Source organism: Otolemur garnettii, unplaced genomic scaffold (assembly GCF_000181295.1).
Source record: "Otolemur garnettii isolate 467f Iridium unplaced genomic scaffold, OtoGar3 scaffold00178, whole genome shotgun sequence".
Taxonomy (NCBI): domain Eukaryota; kingdom Metazoa; phylum Chordata; class Mammalia; order Primates; family Galagidae; genus Otolemur; species Otolemur garnettii.
In genome coordinates, this window is record NW_003852573.1 from 1,324,721 (window position 1) to 1,339,812 (window position 15,092).

Here is a 15,092-nt window from a genome sequence, read left to right on the forward strand (position 1 = left end):
AAAAAAAAAAAAAAAAAGAGAAAGATTGCGCAACTCTCCTAACTGCCAGTGTCTTCAGAACTGCATATCAATTTTTTTTTTTTGATTGCTTAAGGCAAACACAGAATTAGGAAAGAGAACTCGGTCTCCATCCTCACTCTCTCTTAATCAGATAATGCATGCATTACCCGATACAAGTGTTTTTGCATTTCTAAAGTTCTAGTACTATATAACTCCTTGAGAAAAGTGTAGCTTTAATGTAATTGCTTTGGATGATAGAATAGCTGTATGAATATTAATGCTTGGTTGGAGTGTTTAGAGAGGCACTTAAACATAACCTCCTCCCCCTCACTGAGCATGAACAAACAACATTATTATACGGCAAGCAGCAGTAATGTTCACCCAGCAACTTCACTAGGTCCCCAGGACAATGTGGAGCAATGCAGGACAATAATGGCAGCAGGGGTGGGGACCCCTCTACCTAGCTCACAAGAATCTTGGGAAGCATCTCTGAAGAATTTAGCTTCTCCAAGATAATGACGGTTTATGCAAAGTTGTTTTAGAAACCTCCGTTAGATAAGCCATCTTATTTTCATTGCCTGGCCATCCCCCTCTTCAAGAACTGTTGGAGGGGCTGAGTCGTCAATACAAAATTAAATGTCATTTTCCCCCTAACTGGATCAGTAAATAAGAAATGCTGTCAAGACAACTATTTGAAAAATAAAATATCTTTTTCTGAAATTATACCCTAATAATAATCAATAATACATCTCAATACATACTTGAAAATTAAAACATTTTTTCCTTCATTTTAGAAGTAGCACATGTTCTTTTTATTTTTTTTTTGCAGTTTTTGGCTGGGGCTGGGTTTTGAACCCACCACCTCTGGTATATGGGGCTGGTGCCCTACTCCTTTGAGCCACAGGCACCACCCAGCACATACTCTTATAAAGAAGACTTAAGGCCTAGCCTGGTGGCTCATACCTATAATCCTAGCACTTTGGGAGACCAAGGCAGTAGACTGCCTGAGCTCAGGAGTTTGAGACCAGCCTGAGCAAGAGTGAGACCCTGTCTCTACTAAAAATAGAAAAACGAGGTGGGCATTGTGACAGCCACCTGTAGTCTCAGCTACCTGGGAGGCTGAAGCAAAAGGATCATTTTGAGGTTGCTGTGAGCTATGACACCATGGCACTTTACCCAAGGCTACAGAGTAAGACTCTGTTACCCAAAAAAAAAAAAAAAAAAAGACTTAAAAACACACAAATATAAAAAAGAAAATTAAAATCTCCTATAGCCTCACAAACAAGATATCCACTATAATATGTTGATAGAAATGCTTATGGGCTTTTATCTACATAGTTTTTCCTCCACATAAGTGATATCATATTCAATTTAAAATTGTATTTTACTTAGTTTGCTAATAAACATTTTTAATATTTAGAATTCCTATGGGCATTCTGAATGGCTTTATTTGCATTTCTGAGCTTGCTGTGTTAGGCTGATGTGCAGTGACTATTCACAGATCAACTAATAGTAGACTGCAGCCTTGAACTCCTGGGCTCAGGTGATCCTCTATCCTTAGTCTTCTGAGCAACTGGGATTACAGGCATGTAGCACTATGCCTGGATTTCCCATTTCTTTTTAAATGCTCTGAAACGCTTGGTGACTTACAAAAATACTCATATGTTGTCTCTGTCTCTTTCTTTTCTTTTTTCCTTCGCTATTTCATATTCCTTCCTTTGAAACCAAAAATTTCTGTGTTGAGCTCTGGATTCTTTTCCTCATTCCAGACCCAGAAACTCTGAATAACTGCTGGACCCTTCCCTCCGCTTAGATACCCTACTGGGCATTAAATACAACACGTCAAACAGAAGCTTATCACTTTCTCTCTCTCCGCCTCTTCTTAGCCTTCTGCCAAAGATGCTCTCATTTCCCCACTCATCAGAAATCAGTCGCCTCTGTCACCTCCCTCTGCTCCCCATGTCCAGTTATTTATAATCTTACAGACTCTCTTTCATGATGTTACCTACACCTGTCCATGGGACAGGCTGGCACGTTTAGCAAATAAAAATACAGGATGCCCAGTTAAAACTGAATTGCAGACAAATTAACAATTTCGCTAATAAGCATGTCTTATAAAATATTCGCATAAAACTTATGCTAAATTTGTTTGCTATTTATATGAAATTCAAATTTAAGTGGACATCATGTATTTTTTTGGCAACCTTGCTCTCTTCTCCATTTTTGCTGTTTGTACTTTAACAATCCTCTTGTGTACTATAAGCCATAGTTGCCTAATGGCCTGTCTCTCTGTTCAATCCATTAATCTTTACAAAGCACAGCTCTAGGAATGTCATACTTTACTCAGAGGTTTCCCACTGCCTGGTTCCCCATACTGGCATTTAAACCATCCATAGGCTGGCCCTGGCAGGCCTTCCAAGCCTCATATTCACTGCTTTCCCATAGGGCTCTCAGCACCAGCTCAAGGGCTTGTGTTACTAAACAACCCCACCCCCCACTTTCCTTCCCCAGACCTCAGCTCACACTATCTTTTCCACTTAGAATTCCCTATCTCATTTGTCCAAACCCTCACTCCATCTTCACAAAGTCACCATCCTATGCTAGGCCCTTGTTATCACTCATCCTAACATTTGGTAGGTCAAAAAAAGTTGAAAATTGTCAATTTATACAGTTTAAGTTAATGTAGCAAAGGGTTCCCTAAGCAGTGCTTCCCAGCCTTACTGCCTTCTTCACATTCATCATCTCATTCCATTCCACAAAAAGCTTCAGCAGAGACTGCCTAGCTAAAGCAATTTCTCAAAAACGTGTAATCCTCTAACCTCATGCATGGAATCACCTCTGGGGCTTGTTAGCTCCAAGGTTCCATCCTAGAGCTGCAGCGTTAGAATCTATCCAGAGAAGCTGGGACCTGGCACTGTGAACAAACTTCCCAGCTCAGTATAATTGAGAACCCCTGGCCGCACAGAAAAGTCTGCTCTACTCAACTGGCCCCTGACCACAGCACACACACTTCCATGTCTGGTGCCTCTAGAGCAGGCGTCCTCAAACTACGGTCTGCGGGCCACATGCAGCCCGCCTAGGACATTTATCCAGCCCACTGGGTATTTTTGCTGCTGCTGCCTGTCCTGCTTAGCAGCTGACTCATCCCGGAGCCCAGAGTCTGGCCCTCCCACTGGTATGAAGGACAGTGAACTGGCCCCCTGTTTAAAAAGTTTGAGGACTCCTGCTCTAGAGGCTCGTGCAGCACTTCCCACTTCCACCTACAAATTCTTTCTAGTCCGTCCAAGCCCAGTTCAACTTCTACCTCCTCCATGAACGTTTCCCTCCTTACACTAGAACGTCTACAGAAAAGAGTACTGGTATTATTTATCGTCACTAACCACACATTTGTCTTGCCACATGTGACAAAACATTCCTCCAAGGCAAAGATTTTCTTTGAACTCTTAAAGAGAAATATCATGTTATGCTGTTACATTGCTAAATAAATAAATGCTGCATTAATACCCAAACAAGATCAATGGACACAAGAAGCTAACGAACCAAAGATGAGAGTTTGAGTAGGGATATATGGCAGAGTCCTCCATTAAAAAAAAAAAAAAAGATTTCATCTGTGACCAAGCATTTATGCCTTTACCTATACTTTAGGGAGAAGATATTAGTAAATCCTAATTCAACAGTGACAGGACTGCAAGTAGGATCTATGCCACATGAGCCAGGGGCTGCTCATGCACCTTCCCCAGGGCTACTTTCCCTCCTTGGATAGGCTCTGGCCCATCCACAGTTGAAAAGAGTTTGCTCTAGTTGAGAGTCAGCCCTGGATCTATTCTAAAAGGACATGCAAACTCAACAAAATAGACCTATCTTCTTCTCTCCTCCTGCTCTGGCCCTGTTGACTCCCCGGTCACCTCTGGAAACTATTCCCTCTCCTCACCTCCCATATCCAATAAGCTCTCCCTTTCTCCCTCGACCTGCTGTCTCTGGTCTCTGGCTCTTCTCACACTACATTACTCAAGGCATCACTATTCCTCCTAGGCTGCCCTGTTAGTTTCCATGCCTCTGTCTTTGTGGGATCCAAATCTTATTGTTACTCCCCTTTCTATAATTCTCTCTGCAGCTGAGCGCCAGCCCCGTGCATTGGGAGTGTGGTGGGTTTGAACCCGGCCTCAATCAGCTTACCAAATAAAAAAATAAAACTCTCTCTGGACCACTCATCCCAGCAAGATAATGTCTCACTCTGGTCTGTGGGGCCTTTTGTAGCCTGGCCTCTGCTTTCCTTTCAATTGCATTCAGTCAACAGTCCCTGCTGCCTTCCAAGCACTGGGCCATGGCACATGAAATTAAAGGGCCTTGGGCTCACAAGAGAGAAAGGTGAGTAAACACATAATTGATGCAGAGTACTGGGCTTAATAGAAATGTAGGAGGCCCTCAGAAGCTCTTAAGCAGTTAGTGGCAATTCTTGCAAGGGGGAGTGTAGAACCAGAGCTATAGTTAATGCTCCAGATCCAGGGCTCTTTTTACTATTTAATGAAGCCTGGACAAAAGATTTCTGTCTGCCCAACAGAATGAAAGAGAGAAGAAAAAAAAAAAAGACAGAAAAAAAAAAACACCAAAAACACAAGATACAAAACAGTCCATCATTAAAATATAAATTAAGTATTAAAATGCAAAACTCACAGAAGTTACTACAGGGACACTAAATCACACAGTGAAACAAGATCATATACATACTGCGCTTGTCAGACACAGACACAGGGAGATACTCAACACACCAGCAAGCCCTGATGCTAGCTGGTAAGTCACACAGTGGAAGAATACCAAGATAGAGGCAGCGCCTGTGGCTCAAAGGAGTAGGGCACTGGCCCCATATGCTGGAGGTGGTGGGTTCAAACCCAGCCCCCGCCAAAAACTGCAAAAAAAAAAAAAAAAAAAAAGAATACCAAGATAATGACTCACGACTCACGTGCAGATGCTAATAGTACCATTTGGGCAGGGGTAAAATGTTGCCTATACCTTTTTATTCTGATACCTATAAAAATAAGAAAATTACTTTTAAAAACCTAGTGAATAAAATATACATGCTAAAAGCTTGAATTTATTTCAAGGAGCTAAGAATTTAAATTTGATAAGTGGTTAAGTGATTTCTCAGAGAATTCCGAAAGGAGAATAAAGAGGATGTCATGTCACAAATTAAGGCAGAGAGAACGACGGAAGGGAAAAGAGATTTCTGGTCTGCACTCTGTCCTCAGGGAATATTGTCTAGGTTTATGGGACTATGTTTTAAACCGTAGGCTGCAGTAAGGTCAAGAAAGCAATTTAGTGGTTTGTGACAGTCAATTTTTTTTTTTAATGAAAGAGAATAGAATCTAATAAAAAACATCAGACTGCATTTTATATAGCAAGAAAAACTAGTTTTAGGTATAATTGTGGGTACACTTGTGTAGTAGTCTGCAATATAATATGCATTTCATATGGTGGGTTGCAGTCACAAAAGTTTGAAAACACTTCTGTATAGAAGACTTTCATCAGAAAGGACTTTATTTTTAACACATACTAAATATACTCAGTTATGAGTACTGACCCTTTTTCTCTCATTCTTGAAGTCTGTGCTAAAATTAAACAGAGACTGTGAGTAGAATATTAGAGCTGGAAGAAGCAAGCAAATGAGCAGAATGTAAATGAGTGAGCTGATAACGAGATTACAGAGCAAAGGAATGAGATGGATGAGCGCTGGCCTTTCTCCGAAAGCCTTTATTGCTTGTGAAAACTAAGGATTCCCTGGATATTTTCCATCCTCTCTGGAGCAATGGATACCCACTAGCTGCTCACTGCTCTCCAGTGGCCCTCTACCACACCTGCATTCTCTCTACGGCAATGGTCATCACGCAGAGTGACGGTTATCTTTCTAACATCAGCTCCCTCTACTCACACCAACTCCTTGGAGGCTGCACTACTGTCAGAGATGCTACAAACCCACCTCTATGACACTGCCTGAAAGACAGCAGGTGTTCAATAAATTGTGATTGAACTGAAGGGCATCGACAGACAATAAAGATGCAGTTATAATGTCCATTTGACACTTTTGCAAACACAAACTGATTTCAGTCCATTGAGTAAAGAAATATTCTAATTAGAGAAAAACAACAACAACAACTCTAAACTTTAAATTTATGAAGAACATACAGCTTGGAATCTTAAGTTTCTTGGCCAAGAAGTTCGGTTGGCTCAAAGGACTCATCTTGTCCTTTTACAGAATAAAAGCCTTTTGAAATGTTACAGTTTATTTAGGACATTGAACTTGGACCTACTTTTTGGATCCAACCTGGCTCCTGGGGACACATTGGAGACGCTTTTTCTAGTCTGGGAAGCTTAAGGGCAACAACCATTTTGAAGCCAAAGCTGCTGAGCTATTTCAGAACTCCCATCCACACTGCTAACTGGAGCAGGCAGTATGCCCAGGAGGGCCCGAGGCAGAGGACTGGATTTAGAGAAGCAGTTGATTGACCAAGGAAATCAACAATAAATCAGGCCTTGGTTGCTTCCCCACAAGAAGCCTAGGCTGAGGGAAAATGAGAAGGGGCTTCTCTTCTCCCTCTTTGGCTCTGTCATACCTCCATGTCTGAGTCTAGGTATCCAAACCAACTCCTAGTAGGTAGCTGTTGGGTGTGTCATTAAGGATGTCCTGAGCATAAGTAGGTAAGGATGATGGTGCTGGTCACAGGGTCACATTCTTTGGAAAAGTATATGGTATGTTATCAGTGAGGAGATAGGTGAAAATCACCCTATGACAAGGGGTTAATTCAAATTCAAGGGACTGCTCTCTGGTGGAGACTTACTCTTCTTAGCTAGGCAAACATCCCAATGCCTAACGCCATGTGAAGTCCTCTTTATCAAGGACACTGATGAGTACTAAAGGTAGAGATAAAGGCCCTTTCCCTTCAGACATATTAAAGCAATGGCTTTTACCTCCATATGTTCTATTCCTAATACATGGTCAAATCTCACTTCTCTATTATAAGGGTTCAAGGGACAGAGTAACTCTGGTTTGCAGAGTTCAATAGATACCATGAACTCCAGAACACTTATCTTAGCACATAGATTCAGCCTCAATCCCCACTCAGTCTGCATCCCAGTCTCCCTCTGACCATCTGCCAGCATATGCTGAAGGAATATAAATCATCCTTGGTTTAACTTGAGCAAAATGCAATCAAGGCGGCCAGTTGGCTTGGGGCCAGGGGAGCAACAAGGAAGCTGCATATCATGTACTCCAGGGAAGCAAGAACAAAGTTTAGGCTTTCTAAAAAAAAAAATAATAATACTAGTGATGTCTCTATGTAGTTTTAATCTCAAGTATAACTTTAGTATAACTTAATTTCTGCCTCAGTTTCCTAAAAAATTATATGCAAAAGATAAAATGTATCTACAGTGTCTAGCAGAGTCTGACGACTTCATGGGCCAATCCACTAATTATCATTAGGACTAAAATGGTTTGCAAATTAATCAAAGAGGCTTTGAAGTCAGAAGAACTTCATGGTGCTGGCTTCATGGACTTCATCTAGCCATGAAGAAATTTCTTAAATCTCTCTCTCTCTCTCTGGAATATTAGAGGTTCCTCCTTCCAGCTCTAATATTCCACTCACATTCTCTGTTTAATTTTAAACTCTCTTGGTCTCATCTACAAAATGGGGATAATAAAACCATTTCATAGGATTACTACAGGGATTAAATGAGAATCTGTATGTCAGGTAGTACAGAGCTGACGACCCTAAATGGTGGTTATTATTATGACGATGGCTTCCTGCCTCGGAGATACATGCCCCCCAGTAAAGATGTTCTTTGTAGTTACCTCAAGCAATGAGACGTATTTCTCAAAAGCCAAGGATGTTCAACATTCCAAATACCAACATGACCCCCAGTTCAGGCCACCATCAACTTGTCCCTAGGTAACAAGTCTCCCTGCCTCAGGCTTCCCCCTTCAATCCATGCCCCAACCGGCATCTACTGCCATCTTTCTAAAATACAAATCTGATTGTGTCCCTCTCCTGCTTTGGTTCCCTTGAGTAAAATCCAAATCTCTTGACGTGGCTTCTAGAGCCTGCCATGATCTGCCTCATGCTTAGCTCTCTCCTCAGCCTCATCTCTCACCATGCGCCTTCTTGTTCTGTGTGTTCCAGCCATTCACAATTTTTAGGTTTCAGTATAGGCAGAGGAAGACTTCCCACTTGAATACTGGGTTAGATACCCATTCCACTGTACTATAAATGTCTCCATTTCTTCTTCTCCCCCACTAGTCAAGTCCCTTTAGGACAAAATGCATTTTGCATAAAGCATTCAAACACCTATATTTGTCTGTCAAACAGATAAGTGGATGGCCCTCCAACAGCATCTGACCCTGCCCTGTGGGGAAATCTCTGGTTGAAAGTAGCAGTGGCATTTAGCTGTCTGTAAATAAGCCAAATCCAGGTCCAGAAGGTGTCAGTCAGTTCAGCAAAGGCAACACCTACCTAGGATGGCCACCACCTCATCATCCTGGATCACCTCCAGGGAGCCGGAGACCACAAAGCAGAGGCTGTCAACACTCTCTCCTGCATGGTAGATGAGGTCCCCCGGGGCGCAGTGCACTGTCTGGAACTCCATGGCCAGTGCCCGTAGGCAGCCATCACTGGCCAGCCGGAAGGCTGGGTGCTCCTTGAACACCTTACGGTTCAGATGCACACAGATGTCAGCTCTCATGTCCTTGGGGCAGATCTGCAGCACCTGGCCAGTTACAGGAAGAAAAAGTGTGAGTGTCTTCATTGCAACCAATACCTCAGCACTGCAGGGACAGAAGCAACACTTACTAGGTCAGACTGCACTGTTCTAGCTGAAGCACCCGAGCTGGCAGAGCTTACATTCTTGGGAGAGAGACCGTGTCCAAAAAAGTCTGTGTTCAATGCCCAGGACAGGGGTAGGAAAATATGTGAGACTACTGTAGACCTACAGACTAAAAGGTGACATTTAAGTTTGCACTTGAAAATTATACCATAGTGAGCCACATGGAAGGAGAACATTAAAGTAGGATTGCAAACAAAGGTTCTGAAAGGGCCTGAGCAATAGCCAGTACAAATGAGGGCAAAGGGGTAGGTGGTGCGGCTCAGAGAGAAACTTCCAGGCCATGATAAGTCTTTGATTTTATTCTGAGAGTCATGGGGAAACATTGGAGGATTTTTGAGAAGGGGAACATAGTATGACCTGATATAAGAGGCTCATCATAGCTACAGAGTGAGGTTAGAGATCCCTAACCATAGGGTGGCAAGAGTGGGGTCAAGAAATCCAGTTAGGTCACTCCTGCAGCTGTCCAAGTGAGGGGTGAGGGAACTTGAGCTGGGATGTTGGGAATGGAGACAGTGGTCAAATTCAGAATATATTTCAAATGTAGAACTGACATAATCTGATGATAGAATGGATATGAAATATTATCTTTAAAAGATATCAAGTAATATACTGAACAGGCATTGCCAAGCACTTTAGAATCATTTATTCATTTGATACTTTTGGTACATCAGGCATCGTTCTAGGCTCTGAGGATGTAAAAGTGAAAAGATAAAGGATAAAAGCCCCTGCCCTCAAGTAACTTACCATCAAGTAGGAGGAGACAAATAATAAGCAAAATAAAATTTATTGGTAAGTGCTAAGCAGAATAAAATAAGCAAGCATAGGAAAGATTGGGAAGAGTTGTGATTTTACATTTGAAAATGTTATGTGCATTAGCTAATTTAATCCTAACATAGACCCTATGATGTAAGTGCCATTACTGTGCCATTTTACTGATGAGGAAACTGAGGCCCAGGAAAGAAATAACTTGCCCAAAGTTGTACTGCCAGAAAATGGCAGAGCTGGGATCTCAAACTAGGTAGCTTGACAGAATGGCCTACATTAAATCCTAACCAATTTTTAAACTAGACAGCTACCCAAAACAAATGGGCTGGTAATTTGACTTGCGGCATCTTGGCAGCATGTTGGAATTCAAGCAAAAATGGGAACCATAAGAGGCATAAAAGTCTCATCTCCTGAAGAAAAAAAAAATTCCCAGGTTCTTAGAATTATTTCCCTGATACACATTTTTTCAAAAAAGACATTGCATGGTCCCATACATAGCAAGCATTAAGTAATACAATAAGGTACCCTTAAATGAACTTTTCCAGGGAAAGCTAAAGTATTTGTAAAATAATTTTTTCTCCCATCCAAGCTTGTGAACAAAGCTGGGGTCATAAAATCAAACTGGTTTAGTGAAGATAGTTTCCTTGAGGCACTGGGTACTTTCTCACTCCTGCTACTCTCCCTTTAGAACAAGCCACTTGCCTCTGTATCTGAAGCTTATTCCTGATTTGAAAGTACCTTAGCCTCCTTCAAAGCCCAGTTTGAATCTAGCCTTGCCCTTGCTGGCTTCACTCATCCCTGACCCTTTCAGGGCCTCTGATCTGCATGGAAGCACATCAGTAGAAAAAGGTCAAATAGTTGAAATCTCAGCTCCTTCCCCTCCAGGTGACACTTCAGTTTCTCCTGTAAAATACAGACCACTAATACTGACTTGTGAGGATTAAACAAAACTACGTTTACTAGCACACTGCTTGGGACAATGCTGGACCCCATCAGGATATTCCACGAACACAGGTCCCTTCCCTCTGAGTGCCTCTGTTTTCTTACTCTGGGGTTACATGATTCCCAGGAAGTGAGCAAACTCTCCACAAGTGTGGACAGAGAACTGACCAAGGCACAGAGGAAGATTCAGACGCCAACGTTTGGACAGAGCTCTTGCTAAATATTTTCATCCATAAGGCTCATTAAAAGCAAGACTGCTACAGAAATGCAGCTGGAATTTGGGTCCTCTTCTCCCCAGGCAGATCACCAGGAAGTGGGGACGGCACAACTGTGCCTGGTGGTTTAGAACCAAGATTTATTCTCCAGGTGAGTTCACCTTTAAATATTTGGTTTCCCCTGGGCTGGACTTGTCAGCAGAGGTGCTAGAGAACAAGGCCTTGGCCCAGGGACAGTGTTTTACTAACGAGCACTGTTCCCAGAGCCAATGGAGAGTACAGCGTGAGGAGGTGAGGGAACCCGGGGTGGAGAAAGTGCAGAGTGTCACAGCCATTGGTTGTTTCCACAGTTCGTCCGCTGGCCCCGAATGGAGGTGGGTAGGGTGTCTAGAACCTCTCTGTCTGAAGGAGGGTCTCCGTGCTGAGACCCTGCAGCTTTCCTGGGCCACCTTCCCCACTGCTTGGTTCTGAGGAGAGACCGTGTTTGCTATTCCTTGAGGGCCTCTACAGCCACAGGAAGATGTCACTATGGAGGTCCCCCAGGCTCTGCAGGACAGTCATGAGTAAGATCTGCTTTAGGATCAGGCAGATTTGGATTCAAGTCCCAGCCTCAGCACTCATTAGATGCACGAACTTGAAGCAACTTAGCTCCTCTCCCAGAATCTTCATTTTTGAACTTGCACATAGTATTCTTCTGAGGATTCCATGAGCTGTTTTGTAGGAAGTCCTGACACATGTCTGGCACACACAAGTGCTCAACGTCTGTGAGCTCTCATTTTGGATGTTATCACAGCAGCAGCAGGTTATCAGAGGGAGGCTTTGAAGTCCCAAGAAGGTCATAGCTGAAAGGGCCTCAGGTCATCTATTCTTAAGGGTCATCTAGTTTCCATGTGTTACAGACATAGAAACTGAGGTTCATAAGTGATGTGCTCAAGGTTGCCAGCTAAGTACTAGTAAAAACTGGAGGATACCCCCACCCCCAGTCTGACTCCCCTGCCCATCACTGACCTTCTGACCTAGAATGGAGAGTAGGGGAAGCCAGGGAGAGGATGGGACCACAGGCCTGGTTCTATCTCCAGAATTTGCCTGCCACAAGCTCCTGTCAGGAAGAAACAGTCACCGCAAGCCGTGACTCTGCAATGAGTCGCCACAGCTGAGTTCAAGGTTCTTTCCTCTTCCATCTGGACCAGAACCTGGGGCAATCCCTCCAGGAAAGCAGGACCGCAGGGAAAGGGAAGAGAAGGCAAATGCTGACGGTGCTGTCTCCCATGGGCAGCCACCCAGCCCGGCCCTACAGCAAGGGTGGGGAAGGGCTTCTCTCCAGACAACCAGATTTACAAAGGCATCCTGGAGCCTGGGAAAAGGAGCCCCAGGGCAAAGAGATCAAAGTTCCTTTCTGCTCCATCAGCTGCCAGGAACCCACAGAACCTACAGGCATTGTTGAGCGAGTAGAACAGAAACAACAGGAGCAGATGGGGCAGGTGATTGGCAAAGCCTGGGACTAAGTTCATTCAGTTCCAGCTGCTGCCCTCTTCACTTAAGAAATGAGAACAACTCCATTTGGACTCATCCTTCCTCCCTCTAGTACACATTAAAAAAAATATTTTTTTTTAAGTAATAGTAGGAGAAGGACAAGCTTTGAAGTCAGACCAAACTATATTCAAATCCTGGTTTTGTCATTCTTTGCTCTGAGGCAGTAAGTGAAATGAGTTACTCTTAGCCTATCCCTTCAGTAGGCTAACAACAGCTCCCTACCAGAACTGTTGTGGTGCCTAAGTGAGGCACTAGTACAGGGCCAGGCACATAGGAAAAGCACAACAAATATTGGTTCTTAATGCATGTTCTAGAAACGGGAGCGGGGCTGTAGGGATGTTGTTATCACAGCAGTCAGTCAACAAAACCAAAGTAAAATTCCTTTTAAGTTCAAGATCAGTTAAATTCAGTTCAATTTTTCCTTTTAAATTGTCAACTCTCAACTGACTATTCTGATGGAGGAAGACTAGGAAGATGGATAGCTGATCCCAAAGCCAGTCAATTTGGCATTGAAAGTGTCATTAGGTATTTCTGCAATAGCATTATCATTCTAACAGTGAAAACAATCAGTATGTCCTGAGTAATTACAGGTTAAAGGAAAGGAGGAGGATTGAAAAGACTGAGAAGCAGAGAAAAATAGATCTAGGATTAAATCTTTGCTTACAGAAAACATACGAAGAAGATAAGGCATAAATAAACAATGAAAGGTCCATTGTATCTTTTCTCTATCATTTTCAGTATCATCAATTTTATTCACTTCACTGCAATTCATCTAGAATGCAACTCAAATAACAATAGGAATTTATCACCATCTCCATTTTATAAGTGAGAAAACAGAAGCTTATAGAGGTATCTGATGCTCTGACCGCCTCAATTACTGATTAAGCCATAAGCCCTTGTTTGGAGTTTCCTGGACTTGTCTGATCAATAGAATCACATGGGTACTTGTTAAAAATCTGCCCCCATCTCCTCAAAGTTCCCATTCCATAGATCTGAATATAAGTGGGGATTTCAGAACCAGAAGCAAGATGGGGAGCTGGACTGGTGAGAATGTGTGGCTGTGCCCCAGGCTTTCCCACTGGTGTTCCTCCATCAGCTATAAGTGCCTTGATGGAGCCCCAGCCCTGCCCTTGAAGCTTAGCTGAGGGCTTCTTGGAGGAAGAGTTTCAGCTCAATTTGGCTGAACTGAGCCAACTACAGTTTTCAGAGCTAGTGGGCCTCATCTACAATCCTATGGATTATGCATGGGAGCCACATTGCAGCTATGTGACTCATGACTACCAGGGCCCCAAACAAGTGCTCTTCCTGGGGATGTATGTTTGGCATGGCCCAAACAGGGTGCCCTTTGGGGAAGTGAGCATGGTCCAGGACTGTTTGGGCATGGGGGGGGGTGCTGTGATGATCCCTCCCCTAGAGCACCCTATACAACTGGTGCTAGGACGGGGGTGCCCATAGTCAGAAGTGAGTGGTACCAGATTCTCTAGAAATACGGCTTTTTCCAGAACCTCTATGGACAGCCTGAGGTCTTCTTCCATCACTGCTTTGTCCATAGTCTGTGTCTACTGCTCTTCCTGACTCCCAGTGGGAGTAATCTCACCCCGGCTGAGCTGCCCGGCAAGCAGCGAGAACAGCTTCTTGGGATCTGTGATGCTGCCCTTTTCTGGCAAGTGCAGCTGCTGGCGGTGCAGCTGGTGGTGGCAGTAGGGTGACTGACAGAGGTCTCTGTCAGGTCTGATGCCAGAGGTCCAGGTGGAGGGGCTGCTGGATCCCTATCCCTGTAACCTACAGGCCAATAAGGGCTGGGAGGCAGCAGCCAAGGAGAGACTGAATGAGTTGGAGCTGCTGTCCCTGCTATCAGAATGAGTACCCCTTGGGCCAGGCATAGGGCATAGTCAAGGCCTCCAGGTCATACCTGAGCAAGCAGATGACAAGACACCTGCTGGACCAGAGCCAAAATGTCCTTCTGGGCTCCCTGGTTGCTGGGAAACATGTCCTTTGATCAAAGGACTGTCTTCCAACCTGCTGTGGCAGTTTTGACACTTCTCCAGTTCGCCCTCCTGAGTCCTGATTTCTCTATCTTCCTTTGAGCATTGCCCCTTTGTGGTATCTCACTCCACAGAGAATCAGCAGAAGGTGGGCTTTGTTGCACTTGCAGACGGCAATCCATCATTCTTTGGGAAACTCTTTTTAGTGAGGGATGACCTAGACAGCGACTTCTAAGGTCATATTTGATGATTGAGAGGAAATATTTTGCTAGGATCCCAGCCCATCCTTACAGAACAGCTTCCTGCTGCTGACCCCTTCCCTCATAGGACCAGGACAAAGCACGGGACATGATATTAAAAGAGAACTAATTACAGGAAGCTAAGGCTAGACCAGAGGCAGAATTCAGTGTGGTGGAGTTGGAAAGACAGAAAATTAGGATTTTCATCAACTTTGATTGATTTGTGAATTTTATGATGGACAAACTAGCCACAGGATGCCTCATCTATAAAATGGGGATGCCTATTCATGGGCTGTCATGAGGATTAACTGAGATAACACTGGTTGGGCCTTGCGTAGGTCTGGCGCGCGGTTACTCGGTCCATACACTTCTTCTTGAAGTCTTGTATCTGGTTTGGGGAGTCACTGCCAGCACTACAAGGGAAGCCCCTTTCCACTCTGAAAACCTTGCTACAGAGGAGCCTGGGCTTCCACCTGTAGCCAGGGTGATGGACAAATTCTTGCCCTGCCAGAGATGGACCAGTGACTTTATAAAAACACAGC

At 43.8% G+C, this 15,092-nt stretch overlaps 1 protein-coding gene and 1 pseudogene across 2 annotated transcripts in view; one reads left to right on the top strand and one right to left on the bottom strand.

Annotated features, from left to right (window-relative positions):
• The window catches only part of KCNH1 (potassium voltage-gated channel subfamily H member 1), a 421,068-nt gene that overhangs the window by 94,884 nt on the left and 311,092 nt on the right, over positions 1-15,092 (bottom strand). For both annotated transcript variants that reach the window (XM_003800511.2, XM_003800512.2), the window contains exon 9: positions 8,502-8,754. In XM_003800511.2, the coding sequence (XP_003800559.1) occupies positions 8,502-8,754 (253 nt within the window). The remainder of the gene's footprint in view (positions 1-8,501; positions 8,755-15,092) is intronic.
• On the top strand, positions 12,041-14,189 carry LOC105888070 (annotated as a pseudogene).